This window comes from Myiozetetes cayanensis, unplaced genomic scaffold (genome assembly GCF_022539395.1).
Source record: "Myiozetetes cayanensis isolate MyiCay16 unplaced genomic scaffold, myiCay2020 scf5-8, whole genome shotgun sequence".
NCBI lineage: Eukaryota > Metazoa > Chordata > Aves > Passeriformes > Tyrannidae > Myiozetetes > Myiozetetes cayanensis.
Genome location: NW_026087742.1, coordinates 57,548,277 through 57,572,162, shown reverse-complemented (window position 1 = coordinate 57,572,162; position 23,886 = coordinate 57,548,277). Strand labels below are relative to the sequence as shown.

The 23,886-nt window shown below is 38.4% G+C and overlaps 1 protein-coding gene across 2 annotated transcripts; it reads right to left on the bottom strand.

Annotated features, from left to right (window-relative positions):
- Nucleotides 1–548: 548 nt before the first annotated feature.
- On the bottom strand, nt 549–23,835 carry WBP4 (WW domain binding protein 4). 2 transcript variants are annotated; one of them, XM_050333111.1, is made up of 10 exons: nt 23,754–23,835; nt 18,073–18,145; nt 16,516–16,578; nt 16,297–16,420; nt 15,316–15,486; nt 14,419–14,474; nt 11,502–11,568; nt 9,394–9,545; nt 8,126–8,355; nt 549–5,667 (listed from the first exon to the last, which is right to left on the bottom strand). In XM_050333111.1, coding segments are annotated over exons 1-10 (1,146 nt in total). In that variant the 5' UTR covers nt 23,756–23,835; the 3' UTR covers nt 549–5,459. The 2 variants fall into 2 exon arrangements, with proteins under 2 accessions (XP_050189068.1, XP_050189067.1); XM_050333110.1 differs by lacking the exon at nt 23,754–23,835 and having other exon boundaries at nt 18,073–23,580.
- Between the last annotated feature and the right edge of the window lie 51 nt (nt 23,836–23,886).

Sequence of the window (23,886 nt, the reverse complement as noted above, 5' to 3'; positions counted from 1 at the left end):
GTAGCCCTTTCTATGGCAGTGGAAAGTTGGATGCCTACCCTCTGCAACAGGAGAACAGCCTGGGTACCTCACCTCAATTACTTCCATTTAGCCATCCAGTGTGTATCAAACTCTCAGGGCACTGCTCCTTGTTCTTGAGACCAGCAAATTTGAATCACAATCTGTCATCAAAAAGTTTATATATTCAGCTTTATTCTGAATGTTACTTAACAGTAACTGCAACAAACCTTACCTGAACTCTATGACAAATAATTTTTAAATTTAACAATTTTAACCCAGGCCTTTTGTTACTCATAGTTGATGCACAGAATAAACAAATTTTCAGTAACCACTTAATGTGCTACAGGAAGGCACCCAGACACCATGTTGGTGACCATGAAATAAAAGTATTTAAGAAGCATTTCCATATTTTTAATATGTATTTTATATATTATATTTATATATTTAAGTTCATATTTACCTCAGGCCCCACTTTTAACAGAATATGCACCCATAAATCTTCCAGGTTGTCCTAAACCCCCTGAACAGATGAGCAGTGGTAACGCAGATTGTTCAAATGAAAGCTTTATTTGGTATTTTCATATAAACTCCACTTCAAGAGCTTGCAGTATTTTTTAATTGCAACTGAGAAGCAGTTGAAGAGAAACCAGCTGTTTAACTTTGCAGACACTACCTATAAACTAAAACAAGCGCTCTTCAATCACCCCAAACAAGCCATTAAAATCCATTGTCTTCATCCTGTGGTCTGTACAATGCTCTCTTCTGGTTTTTAACAGACTGTTTCTGGTTTTACACATAAAATCAAACCGACTTCTGCTGACGCTCTCTGGGAATCCTCTTGGGCAAATTTAGCCTTCTTGAGATTATTATTTGCAACACTTTTTGCCTTGTACAGAAAATTTTATTCAAGCTCTACCCTGAAACATTTCACAAAGCTAAATTTGTTAATCACACAAATGGTTAACACAATTTCTAATTTAAATAATTTAGCAAGTAGAAGGTAAGGGGACTCAAGAGGTAGATAGAAGAGAGACTGAAGAGCTCTGGCTGACAAAACGGAACCCAAGGGTTGCTGCAGCTCACAGCAGAAGGTATAGACAGCTTTTGTACCAACAAGCAGAAGGATTTTAGGGCTGCAAACCCCATAGGAGGAATGGAATGGAATCTGTCTCAGGAAAATGAATTATCAAGGAAATCAAAAGAGCACATGTAGTCAGTCTTGAAACAGCTTGTGTGTTGCTTGGAAAAAGACAAGGTTGTAGTTCTTCAGGGCACAATGCAAACAGGCAGCAGAAGTGGTTGGCAGGAGCTGGGACCTGGAGAAACCTTGGCCTACCTAGGAATGCAAAGCTTTCTGAAGATCTCAGCAGAGCAGGATGAGGTGAAGGTGGATGCCAGAAACACGGCACAGCAGTGATATAGAGATTTGTGTACCTGGGAATACTGGAGGGAAGACAATTCAAGGAAGACAGCAATAATAAGAAAAGTATTTTAAAAAGGGAGGTACAACTCAAAAAGCGAATCAAGGAAACCAAGAAGCGTGAAATAGTTTTTTACTCCCTTTCTGAGATGCCAAAATTTGCACTAAAATAAAATCTGTCAGGGAAGAAAAAAAAAAAAGGAGAAATGTTTTTATACATGCACAGATTAGTGAATTTAACTCAGATCCATGTCATGACCAGCCCTTCCACCTTCTAAATCTGAATACTGGGACTGGCTGATGCTGCAGCACAGACTTTATCTATGATGTTCAAATGAAACTTTACGCTACTGGGGAAGTCTGGATTTCAATCTACAAATCTCCAGGTGAAGGGTTAAAATTTGTCTCAGCCTAAATAGGAATAAGGATTATTCTAGAACACGGGTAAACTTGAGCAGGTCTCTGCACAGTTCCTGGAATAGCAAATGCACAACAAAATAACTTTTCTTTTTTTCTGTATATGCAGTGTGTTTACTTCTAAAAGCATCACCAACTTTAGACAGGCCCTGCTGTAAAAACATGCACAAAATGTCCTGTACTGTAAAGCTGTCTTCCTAAACAAATAAGGCAGGTGAAAATATGAGGCAAGGAATAAAAAACACAGAGCAGTGAACTGACTTGCTCTAAACCACACAACAGAAATCATCATCAGAAATTGCAATGACTCCCTTTCTCTCTGACTCTCCTTCTCATATTGTTAGTGGTATCTATAGCAGCCTATAGATATCTATAAAACCAAGGATGTCGTCCTCACTCAAGGAGCCTGCAATAAAACCAGGCAAGCAAATAAAATATGCTGCAGGATAGAGAATGGATTAGTCAGAAAAGAAAACACTCATCTGAAACAGTAACATTCCTTTGTCAAAAGCCAGTGCAGCCCAAGGAAGGATTAGCAGATGAGGAGCGTAACTGTAGTAATACCTAGAGGATTCAAATTCCAAAAGCAGAAGATTTTGCAGGGAGATAGCACAGAAGGGAGAGAGATCTGTGCAAAACAGATGTCTTGGAAAAGCAGTGTCTGCCTTAAATCTCACACAAGACATATTTTTGTGTAGAACAGAAAAATATTTGGCTTAGATACACAATAAGGAAAATTGAATGACAGCGTGCTGCAAAATTAAACAGTGGCTTTGGGTGTATCAAATTTAATTCAACTGGCCTTTTTTATAATTTACACTTAGGAACAAAGAATAAACTGGTCTCTGACCTTCAGAGGTAGTAGAGAGCAAAGGGCTGTATCTATATTTCTTTGTGAAACACAAGCTTTAAAAGTCACATCAGCAAAACCAAGCATGTGGTATTTAAACTAACTTTACTAGCAGTGAACAAAGAAAACTTTTAATCTCTTTTCCTAATGTTTTGGTTTGTCTGTTTAACACAGTACAAAGACCTTTGGTTCATATTACAACTAACACCAGCTCCACAAGGAAAAAAGTTTTGAACACTCATTTTCAGACGTTTTAAAACATCTGCTCAAGAGATGTAGTTACAGGTATCTTAAATCCCTGCCTGTGACTTCAATGTGAAAAAACATTTTAAAGGAAAGACATTAATATTTTGGAAACATCACAAGAAGAGGAAAGTTGTCCTCCTCCTCAGATATTAAAAGTGGAGCCTACAAAAAAATTCCTATACTACTGGATAAAACTGTACTAATGAACAATAAAATAATTTTTCAGAAATCATAATGAAATGTATATACCTTAGGCCTGGAGTAACAGAAGGAGGATGAGTGCAGCAGTACAAAAAAAAATTGTGCTTGAAAGGAGAGCATGACCAGATGTTAATTCATCAGCTGGCAATGGCAAAGGAGTAGAGAGAGCTGGTTGTACTGTTAAGTCACAGGGCACCCATGGCAGACAGTGCGATGTTGTCATGTGAAAGGCAAATATGGTTTAGGGACATATCCAGAGTTACTTCCAATATGCTAAGGAAGTATTAAGTGACATCACGTGTGGCCTTATTCTAGGTAAACTAGCACAGGCAAAATCACCTAGGCAATTCTAGCCTAGGCACACTCAGGCTGGAATGGGTGAGGAGAAGTGCTGATGGAGCACTGAAGGTCCTGTCACACAAGGACGCTTTTTGTGATTTCGAGGAGAGAAGATATGATGGATTCAAGATGAAGAAAAGCTACTTAGCTCAAGGACAGTACTTGTGTGAATGGGAAGGAAGAGTGTAAACTGGTCATAAACATAAGGAAACTTAAGTTAGAGCAGGCTCCTAGCTGCCAGAGTAGTGTTCAAATAAGAACAATATCTGAAAAATTTGATTAGAAACCTGACAACTTCTCATTGGCAGGAAAGACACTTCTGTTCTTGCCTTGCATGTGAGATCTTTCATGTGTAGTACATGTTGTATATTCCTGAACTATGACTGTGAAAGCATTCAGCGTGTGTCCTGCATCTTTAAATGATAATCCAGGGCCAGATATTGCAGGAAACTTTCAAATTTGTCAGAATAAGCATCAGAAAAAAACCCACAACCCTGATGAAGCCAAGGAAACACACAGGATTAAATACAATACTTAATTCTCTTCTACACATAAAGCAAATGTCACAGAATAGAAAAAAAGACTTCACCTCCATTGTAATACACAATAAATGAGATTTCCTGTCTTGCACTCCTTTCTCCACTGATCCAACAGATTAGTAGTTGTTTTCTCAAAGCAATTCAAGCTCAGCAGTTACCAACTCTATAGTCTTAACTGCACCTCTTTTTGACTGAGACTTTCCTGAACAAAACACTGTGAGCTTTAGGAATAGACATAGTTTTTAATGGATTCATTATTTGAACCTTTATGGTTCGCTGTTTGATTGCTAGAGAAGCAGTAAGTGCAGCTGTATTCTGACACAGGCAATGAATCTTGATGATGCTAAATGCAGACCAATCCCATCAAGTGAAGAAGTCAAATCTACATCTAAAAATCCTTAAGAAAATGTCCAAGTCATCTTGGACAGTACAGCCATCAGCTCTACTGATCTTTTGTTTTCCTCTCCTATGGTACTTAGAATGATCAAGCTTCAACACACTAAGTCTCTCTCAGCTTATCCAACACTGCAACTGTGCAACACACTCTTCTTATCAACAGACAAAACACATTCACCTCAAAAAGGGTCCTGTATTCCACAGCAGGGCCAAGTCTCTAGAGTATTTTTTCATTAAAATATCAGGCAAGTATTTTTTTTCTGGGAAAGAGACAAAAAGAAAGCAGGACCAAAAAAGACAATTTTATAAGTAAGAGTTGAAGTAGACAACAATAAAGCAAAATAAAACAAGGAGAAATGTCTACTCCAGCGGGGCTCTGGTACTGTTACTACAAGTTAAGATTCATCAGGTTTAAATCTTCTGCAGAGGTTTAATACATCTATCATGCACGTACAGAAATAATTTTTCAGAACATCATTTGGAATGGGTGGCACTGATGTGACTAACTCTGCTAAAAACAGCTTTCAAATGATCAGTTTGAAATGTTGGCAGTCTCACCACCTACTCTTTGGCAAGCAATTGACCAAAGGTTAGTAAGCACAATATTTTTATTCATTAGTGGGGAAACTACTCCACATAAACAACCTCAGGGGGATGATTTTGCTCTCTAGTACATGCTATTGATCCAGTTCCACTGTAAAAATAAAAGGTCTGCTTCATTTTTGCCATATTAAGGATTACTACATCCTCACATACTTAGAAAAGGAGTAAAAAATGTTATGCAACGTATTTAAAACAGCATACACAGAGCAAATAGAACTGAGATGGCATGGTTAAAATAAAAAGTACATGTATTTACAATATTCCATAAGTAATATAACAAAAACTTCCATTCCAAAACCAATCACATCAAAATAAAATAACTCACATATGTTTTAGTACCTATAAATCTTCAATTTCTATCCAACATTTTCTTTATAAAAGCCTCTTTAAAATATTAAACTTTTGATTCACTCTATCTTAAACAGAATCTAAAATGATTTGTTAAGTATTACTGATCACTTAGTCTCTGTCTTAAGTTTCTAGATTTTCCATTTTCAAATTTTCTCTTTTTAAATGTTGGCATCCCTTCTGTCAGGTCTCCAAGGGAGGTGACTGTCTTCTCTTTAAATATCACTGTTTCCTCTTCTGGAACCTCTAACACTGGGGGTGCTGCATTGTCATTCTCTGTACTTGGAAGCTCCAGGTCCACTTTTTCACTGGGAGGAGAGAGGAAAACATAAAAGGGTTAAGCTACATGGAGAAAACAACATGGTGTACTGCAGACCATAACAGCTATTTTTATTTGTCAAAGCAGCTTTCAGCTAGATGCAGTATTCTAGTCATCATCATGACAGGCATCAAGAAAAAAACCCATGTTCTTTGTTTCTTCTGTGTGGGCTGCCATAAAAAGTAACAAACTGAAATCTCATTCTGTGCTGAGCTTAGACTGTGGCCCAAGAGCTCATCATGTAAACAGTCCAGCAAAAGATAACAGGGCTGCATGTCTGTAAATTTAAGAAAATTGACAGACAGTAGTCAGTGAGTAATTAGCAGTGGTTCTCCGCCAAAATACCATTGAGTAGTTCTGCTCAAGTGCCCACTCTCAAGGGACTGCACGACAGAAGAGAGGACAAGCTTACCAAATCAGCCAGTGACCACAGGCTGGGAGAGGTGGCTTTGGAGGCCAAGATCACAGCTAACAGGGATATGAACAAAACAAAGATATCAACTAAAAATGACCGGTTGGTTTTAAGGGGTCTACAGCAAAACACTGTGTTCCACAAGGATAACCTGTGGCACAAACATACGATGGAGAAGAACCAAACATTTCACAGAAGGTTACCTGAATGACAAGTCCGTCAGGAATCACACCAGCACAACACTGATGCAAAGAGATACACACTGGCTAATCCATGCAAGAATACTCTTGGTACTACCAAGTGTTAGTCTGATATCAGCTTGTGAACTATACCTGGTTTCAAGTCTTTCCTTCAAGGAAGACATGGATCAACTCAAGCACCCAAACAAGAGCCACAAGTCAAGTACATCAAGAAAATGTGATTGCTGCCATATCCTGAAAATATAAACCTCCTGAAAGCGATTGTCACTGTGCCTAGACTCAATTTAAATTAAATAATGAACTGCATTTGTCTCGTTGACATGTGTTTATCTCAAGCCTGCGTGCTCATGCAGAGACTCATCTATAAGCTTTCAGTAGCTGAAAACACTTTTTACTAGACAGTGCTTTCCAAAACCCCAAAAGAATTTTTCAGCTCAGGGTCAAGGAGCAGCTAGCCAATCCAACGCAGGAGGTGTTAACGTGAACATTATCGTCTCCAAGGAAGTATATTGGTGCTTAATTTATTTTGAACAGTGTCAAAACTCTATCTGCTGAATAATTTAGAGCTAAAATGCTGGAGAATGGAGTCAGCATAAGAAAGAAGACTGTTTTCTTTCTCCAAAACCTATTTTCTCCAAACTCTTAGGGGAGCCACAAGAACATGACAATAAAAGGCAGCATGCTTCACAATAAAAATCAAAAACAAAACTAAAAAAAACCAACCAAACAAAAAGAGCTACCTCAGACACTATGCAGTAAAACAAAAACAACCTTCCTGATCAGATGCACATCATGAAAACATCCGCAGTTCACTGCTCAGGCATGGGGGTGGGAGAGACAGAGAGAGAGGGGGAGAGACAGCTTCCAGATTTAAAACTGGCATAACTACATTAGACATATTTTGCCTTTCATCTCCCAAGTAATATCAAAGTGTTTCCCACCCCATTGCAATTGCCTTCAGGACTTACCCACTGTGACAGCGCAAAATGTTGGAGTGGATTTTTTTTTTGGTTTTGCTTAACTTTGTTTTGAAATGGGGGAAAAAAATGAACAAGAAAACAGTTGAACCAGAAGTCTTTTACTGCAATTATGGGTGAAAGTAAGATAGAAAACTTGAAGCGCCTTCTAGGCTGTGTCCTTCAAGTGAACAGTTATGAGAGTACAATACCATAAAGTGAGAAATGATCCGCTACTCGTGGGAGTAGCCCATTCAAACATACCAGGGTTAGGTAAAAATTGCTTGGAGTCTAAAAAAGCACACTTGTTATGTCAGCAACTATTGATCCCACAAGGAAGGAATTCAAAGCAATGCTAACCTGCCATGATCAATATAAAGTTGCTGGTGGTCCTAGAAGATCAAGATAGATCTAAAACTCCAGGTGGAGTCTGCCCATCTAGTTACCCATGAAAAAGAAACAGAACTTAGCCTGAAAGCTGGAGGCCCCAAGAAAGCTGCCTCTACTGTTCCAAGGCTGGAAACAGTTGAAAAAGCAGTCATTAGAGTTCCTGAAGAAGCTAAACCAGATTTTTGAAGGAGATGATGCTAAGGAACATAAGCTTAGAGTAACAACATTTTTGATACTCAGCCTCTGAAAAAATGATGCATGACTAGAATTCTTAAATCACTTTAATTTACTCTGTACTCACAGCAAACTTCTACACTAAAACCAAAACACCACTGATATCTGCAATGGAGAGCTATAACTTAAAATAATCACGGCAGAAAGAATTGTATTCCAATTACTGCTGTGCTAATTCCACCAGAATTCAGAAGAAAATGCTTCAGCTCTTGAAAACAACATTATGACAATAACCAAGGTAAAAAAGATACTCACCCTTCTTCTTCTTCTTTTTCTTCTCCTACTTCCTTAAGTGCTTTCCATTTTCCATAAGGGTTAGTCGTGTTAGATCCATCACCAGAGGTTTCTTGGGAAGCTGATGTACTCTCCTCTTTATCTCCAGTTTCTTCTGACTTAACTTCTCGCCATTTCCCGTATGGACTTAACTTTTTAGCTTTAGGAGATTTCTTCCCTTCCTCTGATTCTTCACCATTATCTCCTTTCCTCTAAAGAGGAAAAAACCCACCTTAAGCAAAAATGCCTAAATAAAAACATAATGTAGCTTTATTTTACATCTTTTATTTAGTATCATCTACTATTCACAGTTTTCAACTAAGAGTAACTTTAAAAAAGTTCATATGGTAATATAATCTGCAAATTTTTCTTCTTGAGCTTTCATTACATAAAGTTGAAAAAAATTTCTTAAATGTTACAAGAAATTCAAGTGGGAAAATCCCATCTACCAAGGCTGAAGTTAGCAGGGCGTAGCAAATTCAAACTTGCTTAAAAACAAAGCTTAGGGTGTCTTAAAATAAAAAAAGAGGAAAAAATTCACATGCAGCTTTATGTACATGCAGATACACACAATTTATCGCTGAGACCTGAGGGCAGTTTATAATGGTGCACATTGATACAAAACCACATATTTTAGAATTAACATCTGCCTATGAATGCATATTATATTTAAAGTGTCTCTGTTCAGAACTACAATCTTCAGAAAAACCATCTGACCCAACCAAAGCCATAATCACCCACTTTTATCTTAAGTTTTACATTTACATTTTAAATATTTAATTGATAAAGATGTTGTACTATTTGGTGTCAATGCTTTTTCTCAATTTAATAAGGAAACTACAACCATGCCATTTTCGGTCCAAACCACTCCCTGAAAGTCCATTGGCAGTCACCAATTTACCAATGAAGGGTTGAAGTCATCCTCACACTGAAATCCAAACCATTTTGTGGATTATTTCAGAGAGATGACAGTGACCTTTCTCAGAGAACATCACATTTCTTGTAGAATTCAAGGTACTTCTGGTGAGTTGAAGGAAAGAACATGCTTTCTACTCTGGAACAGTGACACTAATGAGCCAAACAATTGAACAAAGATTCATTTTACTATTTAAAGAAGTGCAAAATTCTACTTTCAGTCATACGGTTTAATCTCATTTCAATAAGTACAGACTATCACAAGAGATAAAAGACACAGCCATAATTTCCTAGTATAAGATAAAGTACGTAAAATAAATCTGAAGAAAAATTACCTTGGAGTTTGTTTCTGAACTCTTTGCCTCATTTTCACTGTCTTCTGAGTCTGATTCAGATGCTGTTTCTGCATGCTCTTCGGAATGCTTGTCACGTCGACTCTTCTCATTTGAAGATGAAACAAAACCATCCGGTTTCTCCCATGTGGATACTGTCCAAGACATTTGAACAACCAGGTTATTTATGCTTCTAATTTTGATATTTTGTTGCTTCGACAACATTACATTTCAGAAGCAGTGCTGCCCTATTCAAAATACAGCAAATAATTTAGCACAAGGGTTTTGCCTTTGTTGTTTTAATAAACATAATTAGAAAGATAACATTTCACTTCTCAGCAGAGCTACAGTCCTGACAGCTGAGTTCACTGTTGATAAAGCTTGTTTTAATTAGCTCTCACACACAGTAAACTGGGGTCCACAAGACCATGGTCCCTCTCATCCCTACACAGGACAAGCGAATTAATTACCCTCTAGATGTGCCTATTTGATTTGAGTTGTTCACTGATTACAAAGACAGGATAAAGTAAAGAATGATAACTGCAAGCCTCTGGTCTCCAGCATGATAAACACCTTCCATGTGCTCCTTTGCTTGGTAATGTTAGGTCTCTAATTAAAAGGGCTGTAAAGCAAACAAGGAAGCACAAACCTCAATCTGAAAATACATGGAAGTCTGTACAAGATATGTACATACATATCCTCATTTTCAATTAAGAGGTAGTATTCCAGCAAATATACCAAAAGTAAATATTTAAATAAAAGTTGATTCAGTGGTCTTAAAACTGGTCTTTTTAAGAATAAGGCAAAAGTAGGCCAACTTTCAATCTATAATTTTATGTAAGTTTTCAGATGTAATAAAACTACTACTTTTCCAATTATTTTATCCATTTCCAAAGAAATCCTTAACTGCAAACAACACTTAACAGGTAAGCATCTGGATGTACCTTGAAGAAGTAAAAGTGTAAAAAACTGGCAACAAATGACTTTGCATGAACAGCACAGTCACTTGAAGATACTGCTGTCATCTGTCTTTAGATTAGTAAATGAGGAAGTTCCCTTTCCTAGGTGCCACATACAGCCAGTGGAGTAAAGTACAGCCTCCCAAAGCACGACTCGTAGCACTAAGCGTAGAGATATCTGTCTCCTAAGTTACATGTCTAAGATGAGACAATTATGACTATTTATATCAGTTAAAAATTGGTCCTGTCTTCAGAGGATGGGAGTACTGTTAGCAGAAGTGACAGGTAATTCTCAAACATTTCCAAGACATTCACAACTATATAAAAGTAAAGGAGCAATTTGAGATCTCACACGCCAAAATTTTACCAAATACAATGACTATAAACACATTATTCACAAGTGTTATATGTCTCTGAAGAACTTACAAAAACAATACACCCAAATACATAAAATGCATCTGAAATTAGAAGGCAATCTTTAAAAATAACCAACACCTCCTTTCCCTTTCCAAAGAAGAAATCACAAATCACTGGGGCAGGGGAGTGAGTGGTTTAAAAACTGAAAGGTTTTGCTTGGGTTTTTTTAGTGTTCTTGGCATTGTGAGAAATGCCACTTCATACCCAACAGCAGTAGAAAAACTCATAGGCAGCATAAAAATCACTTGCTCTCCAGAGAGGCCTCATTGATCTTAAAGTGATTCAATCAGATTTAGAAAACATTCTGAGGGAGTTACCATGAAGTTCCCATGTAGGGAAAAAATGGGGAAAAGAAGTGGGAGGTAAGATTCTGGACTCTCTTATCAATGCTATGTCAGCAAGATGAAAAGTTTAGGAGATTCTTATTTTATCCTACATATCTATCAAAACCAAATCCTCCTCCTAGTTTCCTAACTCTACTTTCAATATATATAGAGAAGAATGCTTAAAGTTACAACTCAAAGTCAAAAAAAACCTATGAAGCATGAATTTATACACACTGACAATCCAGCTGTAAAGCCAGCAGTGACTTAAACAAGTACATTTCAACTAAGACCACAGCTTAAAAAATACAAAACACAGCAGTGGCCTTAAAATGCAGTTACTTTGCAAAACAAAAAGCTTCTCTGAAAACCCTCTCTCCTGAAACAGAGCTTTTCAGAGTTCTCTCCTTACCTCCAGTTTGTGTGTTATAGTAATAGGTATGACCATCTTCAGTGACACCTTCTACCCACTCTGCTCCCTAGGAAAAAGATACAGGAGCTAATGAAAAAAAGTTTTCAGAATCAGCCAAAGCATCACTTGTAAGATTATTCAACTCCTGAGAACTTTTTGTCTGTCATTATTTTACTGATTTAAAGCTTGAACCCCTAATGTTGTTAGAAAGTATTCCCTTTGACTCAAATGAGACTGAATTCCATGACTTTAAATACTGCAAATGCACATAAACAATTATTTTTCAAGCAGTGGATAATCTGTATGAGCCTCTATAGTAAATGTTGCCATAAAGTTCAAATTATTATAGAGACCATTATTTTACATGGGATTTTTTTATTTTCCGAAGTATTCACCCTATTGTAATTTCCTATTTATGTTATTGTATTTAGTAGAGACTGATGAAAAAATTCTTGAGAAGACTCAGGTCTTTGTGAGGGTTACAAAAAACCCAATACCAATAAATACTATCACAAATTAACCAAACAAGCATAAATTTATCCCAAAATAGATCTTCACCACAAATATAGAATCAAACTTTGTATGAATGAACCCCAATGATTTTACTTCTTTAGTAAAGCACTGATTTCAACAACAGACTGTTTTTCCCTACTTATTTATAAATACATATGAAATGTGGTAGAACTTGCTGGCATATCTTTGTGAATATGTAATTTTTTTTTTCAGCATCATCTACAGCTAGATAATCAGTCATCACCCATGACCTGACATCTTCCTTAAGAACACGATTTTCAGCTACATTTGAACATACAACTACTTCACTGCTCCTTAAGTACTAATACTGCCCACTTCCCTGTGTTGGGCAGAGCATCTGTGCAGCTTCACCATACCTTATTTTGGCATTAATAACGTCTATGTTTTGCACACACATACCTATACATTTGCTTAATGCTTCTAATAAAACTCAGGTTTTATTGTGGTTTGGTTTTTTTTAAACACAACAAAATCAGAAGTTAAGGTTCTTGCACCCGCTCTGTAAACAAGAAAAAAATGTACCAGTAGCTTTAGAGCAAAGCAAAGGCAAGAAAGCCTTCAGTAAGCAAGTTTCCTCAAGGTTTTGCCCTCAAAAGTTTCAATGTGCTCATTTCATTTCAAGAAAAGAAGCAAAAGGAATGTTTCTTTTATGTAAGTAGAAAGTGGACAAAAAAGTAGTCTTAGGTACAACCTATCCTTTTTGTCAAGTGTTAGATCCTGAGCATTTTAGACCTGGCGCCTGGAGGTTTCCAGCAAATATTTGACACTAGGCACACCGAGTATTCTACGACACAAATGCTAACAAGCATGATGTCGATCTAACTGGTTATAGGTAGTCTTCAACATGCCTCTTCATCACTCTGTTCTCCCCATCTCTTAAAACGTCTGAGCAGCAATGTGCTGTAAAACTAGGAGGGCCCCTGAATCTCACTTGCACGGCATATTGCAAGCATGCCCTTTAACTTCTGGGCAGTGAGTCCTTGTTAGAGATCTGGAATGTTCCCAGTATGTTTAGCTCAGACTAAATAAGGGAGCAACCAAACGCTTGTTTTTAGCTGTAGCGAAAATAACTCAAGACTGCACAAAATCACCAAGCAGGGTGAGGTAGGAATGGCAAAATACAGCCATGTGGTATTAGAGAGATATCCAAGGCTGAAGGTGTGTGTTTATGATATAGCTGAGCTAACTTCAATTTGTTGCCAAGAAGGGAGTGCCTTCTCCCCCTAGTCTGCTCTCCCCACACTGGCATTTCTCTGATTATCCAGATAGCTGATGGCCAGGAAATAAGCCTACCAAGCACTAACCTAAACTCTGACGCCTTCACTCTCTGAACTTGTTCACTGTCAGGGTAAATATGCACCAAAGGCCATACAAGATTAGCTTCAGGACCGCCTCCTTCTGTGGAAGGCTACAGTAAGACTGGCTTATAAATACTGCAATGCTGTGCCTTGACTGAAAAGATAAAGCTGAAGTGCTGATTAACAAGTGGTGCAAAACCACAGGATAAGGGAATCAGAAAGCCAGAGCAGCATGTGATGTAACAATATTGAGCTAGAGAGAGTCAAGCACTCTGAAAACACCAGGCTTTTTTGAACTCTAATGTAAAATCCAACACTGGCAAACCAAACAAAACTTGTGTTAAATCATAGTGTACATATGACACCTATCTTGAAAATGAGAAACATAACATCACTTAACAGGAGTGTTAGAAAAATCCTGGTTTTAATGCCGCAAAGCACAAAAATCCTGGAGTGGTAAGTGTCAGGGGAAAGCCTGTTAATAATAGTCTTTCTGTCTTGGGACTATTCTGCAAGTTTCCCTGTGCCTCAAACAAGAAAAATCGAGTAACATGCTAAATTTCTAAATATGTTAAATAATTGCTTGTACATAGGTTTCATGATCATAAGAAACCAAGGAAAACAGGAAATTGTTACATAACTGTATCCTACAGTAAACACAAAAAATAGACACTCTTTTTTTTAACTACCTGCCAATGCAATCTCAATGTTTCCTACGATAAAGGAGGCTTAACTATTTCAAATATGTAAGATTTTTTAAATTACATTTTCTTCACAGAAAGTTCAACAGAATTTATTCATAATTTCCCCAAAGCTTTCAATTTTTATGGGCTGAAGCTAAAGAAAAAGCATATTCTGCAAGAACCCAACCACTACTATTACTTTTCCTCCCTTGATAGACAAATTAGCCAAATAAGATTTGCACAGTAAAATTTCAGTTTATCATAAATGATTCTACGTTTTCCTAAGTTTATAAAGGGCCAACAGTTTATTTTCTGCAATCAAAAGACTTGCAGATTGCTTAGATTATTTCTGTTAAGTGTTTACAAGGACAAAGAAAAGTATGAATAATAGTATTTGATTACCGTTTGTGAGTTTTGAGAGTTGCCTTGGAATCCTTTGGGTTTCTCCCACTGTGATTCTTAAAAAACAAAAGCATATTTCACCCATCATTCAATGCTGTTTAATAATCTTTAATAAAACCAGATCTAAAAGATATAATGCTGATGTGTGCACACATATAGACAAATGATATAGATACATACAACTCACTGGAATATGAATAATCCTTGATCAAACTATGGTATGAAAAAATAAATCAAAGTATCATAATTACACCTGGCTTTACTGGAACTAGCGACCCTTCAGATTCCATATGGCTGATACAGAGATACTGGAAATTTGGTTAAAAAAAAAAGGGAAATTGTGTTTGGTCATTTTTAAATGTTACACCAGAAGAAGCTAAACACACAAGATTTTTACCTTTTGGAAGCTATCTTGTATGAGGAAAGACTACAGTAAATTCTAATGCCAAACCTCAGATTTATATGAAACAGTTTGTAACATTCTCATTAATCGTACAAGAGGGTGGCTTTTATGCTCTAAAATAGATCATAACACATAGCTCTTCAAGAAAAGTCAGTTAGATAAAGCTTGTAAATTTGGAAAGAAACAATCAGTTTATTTTGCATTCCTGATCAGAAAACTTGTTTAGGAAGAACACAGCTATCTTTTGTATACTTAACCTCTGACAGGCTAAACGTTTCCAGAAACTGTGGTATTACTGCATTCTTCCATTATTAATCAACAGCAAAACCAGTCTGGAATTCTGGATGCCTAAGTCTTGAAAGTTAAATATCAAAACTCCATCAAATTGTTCATGTTTTAATAGTCAGCTTACTACTGAAAGAGCAGAAGAGTAAAGAAATGCAGGTAGTAATTTCTCACTTAGAGCCAATAACTGTATCTGCATTTGCTTTTACCTCCAGTTTTTGTGTTGTAGTAATACGTATAGCCTTCGGGAGACAGTCCTTGCACCCACTTCGTTTCACTTTTCTTTTTCTTTTCTTTCTTTTCCTTCTTCTCTTTCTTTTCTTTAGTTTCCACTGCGTTACTCTGTGTTTTACCTGGTGTTGAACTGGGACCTACTTCATCTTAAAGAAAACAATACTGCCCTTAAAAAAGAGTAATAATCTGCACTTAAGTATTAGTCACCTGCCCAACAAAAAATGGGAAGTTTTGCTCTTATGAGTATTTTCACTACTGAGTGACAGTCTTTAGTATTACACTCACAGCAAGTACACTTTAAAGACTATACTCAAAGAACCTTACACTGCAGCACTTACTATAGTGTCACAACAAAGCCCAAATTTAAAAAGATGAATAGCAAAAAGAAAAACCATTTGGATCAATTAGCTCTAACCAAACAACAAAAAACAAACTAGAAGTGTTACGAGAAAGATAGCTCATACAGGAGCCTGAAACTACCAACTTTTTTTAAAAGGATAGTATATCTTCACATGGACAGAACAAAGGTACTGCAAGCTGAATAGGAGATACTCATCTCCACTGCCTGACACAAGTGGGAACCCAGTCTTCTCCTACTCATAGGAACTTTTGTCTCCAACTGGCAAAAGTAAAACATAGTTAATCAAGGGAAGCTGCACTGGTCATTCGAAGCAACAACTACAGCCTATTTTTTTTTTTGTTATCACATTGTTTAATTTTTCTACTCTAAATTTGATTGTTCCATGGATCAGAGGATACTGTAGCTAAAAACATTCTGTGCTGCCACTTCACTACTGGCAATTTGTAAACTACTCTTTTTTTTATTACTATTAAAAACGAGTAAACACAGTCCTGGAGGCCTCCTCTCATGTTCCTAAATCCAATTTAAGACAAAACTTTCCTATTCAATATTCTTTCAATTCTGCCTTTTATCTTTTGGCAGCTATGTGAACTACCTGGCTTAATTCCAAGCCTTTTCATATCCTCTTGATATGCCTTCATTGCAGCCTCCTCCATTGCCGCAAATTCTTTTGACATGTTTTCTTCTTCTTTTGCCTTTTCCAAGCTTTTCTTTTTAATCTAAAACAAAACAGAAAACCCCCAAGAGAATAAATTAAACAAGTATGATAAGAGAGTAAAAATAAGCATTTGTGCAATTAAGATATTTGAGTTACCTCACTAATTCTTTTTGCCACATTTTCTTTATGATTCTTTCCTCTTTCATGAAAATCAATGCTCTTCAAAGTGAGAAAAAAGCAAGAAAAATTATATGTATTATACAATTTTAAAATAATTTTAGTTAGTCAAAATTTAGTTAGACTAAGCTTAGTTGAACAAACCTAAATGTAAGCTGTTCTGAGAACACCTACAGCAATACTACAGCTATAAAATGGGTGGAACACAGGAACACTGAGAAACACTCAACATAGAAATAATGAAAAATCAGTAACACTCCAGGATGGTATCATAATCTCAGTGTATTTATAAGATTTAAATTTTTTCAAATAATACCGTTCAGCAACATATTAGAGATAAGTAACAGGCAATGTGGTCTCCCTCTTCATGCTATTCTTCCAAGTGATGACACTTCCAAGCGTCATCTAATTTTTCTTTTTTTAACCTGTTCTCATGCAAGCTTTTAAAAACCATATGGGTTGTTTAGTGTTCCAAATATTAGCTACCACCCTTAATTAGATAACGCTAAATCCACAAATATCTCATGAACTTGAACTGCAGGTCCACAAACCTGAGAAAGAGAGAAAGAAAAAGAAGAGGTAAAGTGGGAGAGTTGGGTACATAAGGACAACAGAACAGTCTGCAAGCCAAAAAGCTGCCCGGAAGACCAGCCAGTAGGGGCTGGAAGGAGTTCAGAAGCTCCCTATGGGCACAACAGTGGAGGTCCTCCTGTGGTTCTCAGAAAAAAAACCATCTGAGCTCATTTAGATGTTCAGATGTTCAGGTGCCTAAGCCTGACCTAGTAACCCTAGAATTGCTTTCTTTCCTTTGCACAAACTGATGTGCAGAGGATGCACATCCAGGGATAACTCATTTGAAGACAGACTTTACACGTTACTTATATCTCTCCCTTTACATGAATTTCTCTTCACTGACTCCAAGACGATACCTGCAGTTTGTGTGAGCTAATTAACTGAGCTATCTTACTGTAAGCCAGATGAAGCTCAGCTCTAGGAGTACTCCTGGCATCCAATCAGGAATGCAAAACTTATTTCTAAGTAAGAAACCAACAGGTCTAGTAGTCTGCAAAAGACATCTACCAGTCAGAAACACCTGTTGTTGGTGTTGTTTCTGTTGGCTGTGTGAAATGAAAGAAAACTGCTTTAAATGCTCAAGACTGCTGGCTGTACCATGCCTACCACATAGAAACAGTACATATGCCAGGTTTTGCTTTCTACTTGTACATGAAAGCGAGGAACAGGCAACAGACAAAGTTTCGAGGCAGATCAAATGTGAAGTTACAGAACTGAAAGAAAAAGCAGGGTCAGATATTTTAGTTCTTATCTGTACTGCCAAGTAGAACAGCACACACCATCTTATATGCAGGTATCTGGGTCTCATGTAATATATTTTAAGGGTCATAATTATTACAAAGACATTTTTGAGAAACAGATTTCATGCATCAATAGACTCGTATCAAAAAGTGACGTTAATAGCCTGTAATTCAAATTCCTAGTATTTCAAAATAATTGACATAGTATGGTAGACCATCGTACAGGTCTGTTGTCTGCTATCCAGCACTTGCAGTAATCGCAGAATTTTTTTGGCTGAGATTTCCAGTAATCGGCCCTGGGGAAAGAAAAAAAAAGATCTTTAATCTGAAACAATAACCAAAGCCACATGTTTTCATATATATCTCTATAGCTATATCTTCAGAAACTAAATTTAGTCTTCTTTGGGTGATTGAATGCTAAGAGGTGGGGGTTTTTTTGCCTGGTTTTCTTTGGTTGGTTGGTTGTGGGGTTTTTTGTTTAGCAAAGTCTGGGGAGCCAGCAAGAGTAACTATATTGACTACTGTGTCCCATAAAGAACAGTTCAGTATTAGGATTCTGCCAATCTTACCCCCAGAAGACTGCAAAATTTTTACAATGGAGGTGGTGCTTTAGGAATCAGAAATACAAGACAAAGCAAGCCAGAGATAAAAAAGCGGCTCTAGATACTCCAGTTAAACACAGAACAGTCATAAAAGTGCAACTTGCACTCTTTTCCATAAAAATGCATCAGTAGATGTTTCTAAGTGAAACTTTAGATTTAATGCTGAATCCTGTTTTGGATACTGTACACAATGAACTCAGCAACACAAAGGTACAGATCTGGATACGGGGGAATGAATCCCAGACCAGATTCTGACCTGTGGGGTCACAGCCACGGCAGTAATTTGTTTGATGTTTCAGTGTAAAAATGTGACTATTTTTGAACCATGCAATTTGATAAGTGAGAAAACTTGGGGAAAACTGCACAGCTCAAAAGCTAGTATATAAAAGTATTTAACAACAAAATAAACAACTGCTCCAATGGCTGTTTCTTCATCAAAAACCACTTTATAATGCCAGATAAGGCTTGTGCAGAATCAATTCTATTTCTCATAGGCTTGCAGCAACAAATGCAATGCTTTGGTTCAACAGAACACAACTGAGCAACAGACTTCAATGTTTTTAAGTTAAAAAGAGAAAGAATGAGGGACAAAATAAAAAAAAAACAAACCCAAACAATTCAAGATTACACTGACAACATTAAAAAAGGTCAGTCCAAAAAATTCATCTTTGTCTTCTGTTTGAAAATCAATACACAAAGTCCAAGGAAAATACATTCTCCTTCTATAAACCCAAAACTTCTTCCACGCACAACAACAGCATCCTCAATCCTTACAATACCTGCAGTCAGATCTTTAATTACAGAAACAGACCTGATTGACTCAATTCCTAAAATTTAAGCAGGTATCAAAATACTCTCTCCCACCAGTGCTTAATGTAAATATACAATTACCAAGAGGTTATGATTATTTAAAAGTGTAAGTGCAACGGATATACTCAGCAAAAATGTACCAGCCTGTAAGCAATACTGTTTGACCTACAGCTCCTAAATTGTCTCTTAAGTCCTTCAACATCATCTACAATAAATTTCCAGCTAAAGGCAGAGAACCTTTCCAAGGCAATTGAACAATTCTGATATAAAACACATAAACTGGAAAAAAGCCTCACTGCATGTTTTGGATACGCAGGAATCTCTGCCTACTTCCAAGTTTAACCGAACATAGGAGACTATTTCTCTTTAACAGAACCACGTGTAAATGCTAAAATTAAGACTGTACAGCTGCAGCCACCACAAGTCAACACCCGAGAGTTTGACGAGCCATATTTTCACAGCTATATTTTTCACCAATTTCTTTCCTAAATGCTACTGGACATCACATCTGTTGTAAACCACTGTAGTTGCACGTAGCGTAATCATTCTGGAGAACCTGAGGGTACACCTGTGGCTTCAGCACAAATCCACATCTTGAACACAGAAGCCTTTTGTCTTCATCTTCTATTGGTTTTGATAAAAACTGAACCTGGCTCTCTATTGTTACATATAAAATAAATGTAAATGGTATCTGTGCAGAAAACCAGAAATCCTAGGAACTTTAAATCCTGCATTTTATGATTAATGAAATTAATTGTATATATTGTATATAAGTCTCAATTCTGTGACTGATGAGCATGAGAAGTCTTATACATCATGTAATGCTCTTAAAGATTTTCCACTTGAGTTCACACCACTGGAAAAAAGAGCAAGTGCTGACACAGATGGGTATTGGGCAACTTCTGGACAAACTGCTGTAAAGTTTCATCCAGAGTTGGAAATCCTATACTAACTTGGAAGAAATTTATGTTTCCTCAAGTGCAGTGGTTTTCTTTCCACTTTTACTGGTCACACCACCCAGGCAGTTCAGGGGGCTAAGGGGGAAGGAGGGAAAAAGACGGAGCAAACATCAAACTATTTTCTTGAAACTTTAATGAAATTACAAAGTCTTTGCTACAAACAGCACAGTGCAAGTAGCATCAATGTTAAAACCATTTTCAAGTTTCCAAAATTCATTTAAAATGTTAGAGGGAGTGAGAACATGGGGAAGAACAAGTAGCAACTCTGCATTAAGAGCACCTGCCCCATTTTCCATTCCAAAAGATACGAAAATGATGAAACTCAGAGAGAAAACACAGAAACTCAGGTATTTTTACAGTACATAATTAATTTCTTGAGCCATGAGGATCACACAGCCTACACTGCAGTGACTGGGTTACGCACTCCAGCACAGGAACCACGTTTGGGAGTACATCAAGGGGACAGGTTCTGTCAATAGTGTAACCTGCAGAATAACTCCAGCAGTACTGGAGTCCAGGGCCCCAAACCGTCTACCTGCAAGCTCCTTCTCCTCACAAGCTGCTATATTAGTCATGTTTGAACAGGTGGTGTAAACAGCAGGCCTTATATAGAGAGGCTTAAGAAACCCTCATAAAGTAGCTATCTTCAGCTGAGATAGCTTTGCCAAACTATACTTGGAGACTGGGCTAGAGGATTTTGTTCCTATCACATACTGAAATTAAGGAGGGAAGGAGGAGAGACAGCTGGTTTAGGTGGTTCTGAAAACAATAAAAAAGAATTTGGCCGTGCAAACAAAATCTGGAAGCGTTTGCTTTGAATAGCTCTGTTCTAAGATAGACCTGAAATTTGGCAAGGATGCAGGCGAGTTTGTATCAGGGATGTATCTGTCCAAATTATAAGCCTTCAGGGGGTAAAAAACATAATATATAGGCTCAGCACTCCTCTTTGGTTTGAGTATCTACAACCTCTCAACTTTACAGGAAGGTAACATCTTACAGCTTTCTGCAGGTTTGAGTACAGAACAGCTGCTGCATGCATCATCTTCTTGACTACAGATGTGTGAAGTAAGAAAGGTTCAAGTTTTTGACTATACAAAGACAGCAACTCACAGTAGATATTGTGGCTGCTCTGTAACAGCTACCCAAAAGGACACAGAATCTGTTACCATTTCTGAATACTATTTGGGAATACTGAGTCCTTCGAAAGACAAGTAATAGTTCTGTAATTGAAAGAAGTAGAAAGAACAAAAGAAAAAGAAACAATCACATGTGTTTCACAATAGACCCTCTTCCACATGGGAAGTCACTCCAGAGCAGCTAATTCCAATTCATATATCCCAGTACTGGTGAGATCTAAAAAGGCAGTGCTAAGACTGGCAGGGAAGAAGGTCAAAAAGGTTTTCTTGTGAAGTAGGTCCCAGTGCCATGGCTTACGCTCTCAAATACTTCACAGCAACTCCATTCACTCACAGTGCACTAATCCTACCTTAAAACCTCTTCTTAGATATGTACCCTTAATTTTTATTTTTAAAAAATGGTATTTAAAAATAAAGACTGGAGAAAATAGCATCCCTGACATGGTAAATACACAGTCTTTCACCTAACCTTAGCTTTTTGGCTTTTTAATAAATCACATATATGTCCGCAAATGTCAGAGCCCACACATGTGGACACAGAACATATGTCTGTATGTGAGCTCTGACAGAGTAGTACTGGATGGGAGTTTCATCCACATGAACCATGGCAGTTTTCTAAAAGGCTTTGTTCTTCTGGCTTTCAAGTCCATTATATTTTTTGCAGTCCTTCTGTAAATTTTAATTTACAACCCAAGTGGCTGCTTCTTTTTATTACTGTGTCAGCCCCCTCTGAACTACATACAAATCACAATACCCCATGGACAGCAGAGTTTGCAAAAGCTGCTCATTCTGACCTGTACTGGCACTGAAGGTCATTTTCATGAATCTGCTTTACCAGACCTCTTCTCTAAATTGTAAATTACAGAATCACAGAATCATTTAAGTTGGAAGAGACCTCTAAGATCGTAGAGTCCAACCCTTAACACTACCAAATCCACCACTACACCATGTCCCTAAGTGACATATTTATATGTCTTTTAAATACCTCCAGGGATGGTGACTCAACTACTTCAAATACTACAAATATTTTTAATAATATACGAGAATGCACAAGGATATCAGGGAAGGCAGCCTTCTGCATGTATGGAACTCCAATTCTCTAGGTCATCTCCTCTAACTTCAGTTGTCTAAATACTGAGACAGCATTGCCTTACTTCTCCAATTCAATGATAGAAACTGTAATCTCCAAAATATCATTCTTTCCATCCTAAAGAGGCTCTTGAGAAGCAAACTCAACTCCTTAGGTGGATGTTTCTTCCTTATACAGGGAACCTAAAAGCAAACTGCCTCAGTCAGCCATCAAAAGTTAAATATCTGAAGTCAGGGATATCTACTGAGACCAGAGGTCTGCTGCTGTAGATACAAAAGAAAGATACGGGCTATGTCAGGAAGAATGTGATAAGAATTAGAAGAGAGGAAAAAAACAGCAACATAAATTGGGTCAAGAAACTGTTCAGGTATAATTTTAGCAATATCTAAAATTAAGAACACTGCAGTACATAGTAGCAGTCTGCAAGACAGCCTCACACACATCACCATCAAATACTGCCCCACAGAAAGACCTCTGAAGACATTTTTGACCAGTTTTTTTTTTTTTCAGCAGGGAAGTTAGAATATCTTGAAAAGTAACAGAAACGAGCAGATGGCATTCGTGTGCCATTCGCACCTAATAAAAGACCTCAATCTGGATTTCTACCCCCCCACACACCCCCCCCCGCCAATACGTGCTCGGGTTTCCTAATTAAAGACTTAAAGGAGGTAGCGACGGCCAGGTAAAAACCAAGGTATAGAGGCTTTTCTTCCGCGCGATTCGCCCAGGACCAGAAACGTCAAAGGAGGCTGAAAGGTGGGGGGATCTGGGGGAAAAGGGGAGGTAGAGGAGAAGGAGAGAAGTTGCAGGGGGAATAGAGGAAAGAGGGGGAGGAAGCGGAGTGCAGGGGAAAAGGAGGAAAAAAGGTCAGGTAGAAGAGAGGGGGGCAGGGGGGATGGAGAGAGGAGGAGGAAGACGGATAGACTGTAGGGGGGCGGAGTGGGGCCGGGGGGACGCAGGCCCCCTTCCCCGCAGCCCGCCCGGCTCTGCGGGCCGCCGAGTGCCCCGCCGTGCGCCGGGGAGATAAGGGGACGAAAGAGCAGCAAAAACAAACAACTCGAAGAGCGAGGAGGGTCGGCCGGGAGCAGAGGGACCGGAGCGACGAGGAAACCCCTCTCTCAGCGGGGTGGAGGTCGCGGGTCGCAGCCGGGGCACCGCCACAGCCCCACCACCCCCGGCCCCCACACGGCCTGCGGGGGCCCGGCCTGGCCCGGCCCCGCCGCCCCCGCCACCGGCCCGGCCCGGCCCGGCCCCGGCACGCAGGATGGGGGGGCTGTGCCCGGTCCCTCCCGGCCCCCGGCACTCACATCGCCGCTCCCCCGGCAGCGCCGCCGCTCCGCTCTGCTCCCCTCGGCTCCTCTGCGCCCGCCGGGCGGGATGGGCGGTGCCGGCAGACAGAGGGAGGGAGCGCGGCGACGGGAGCCGGGAAGGCTCAACCCG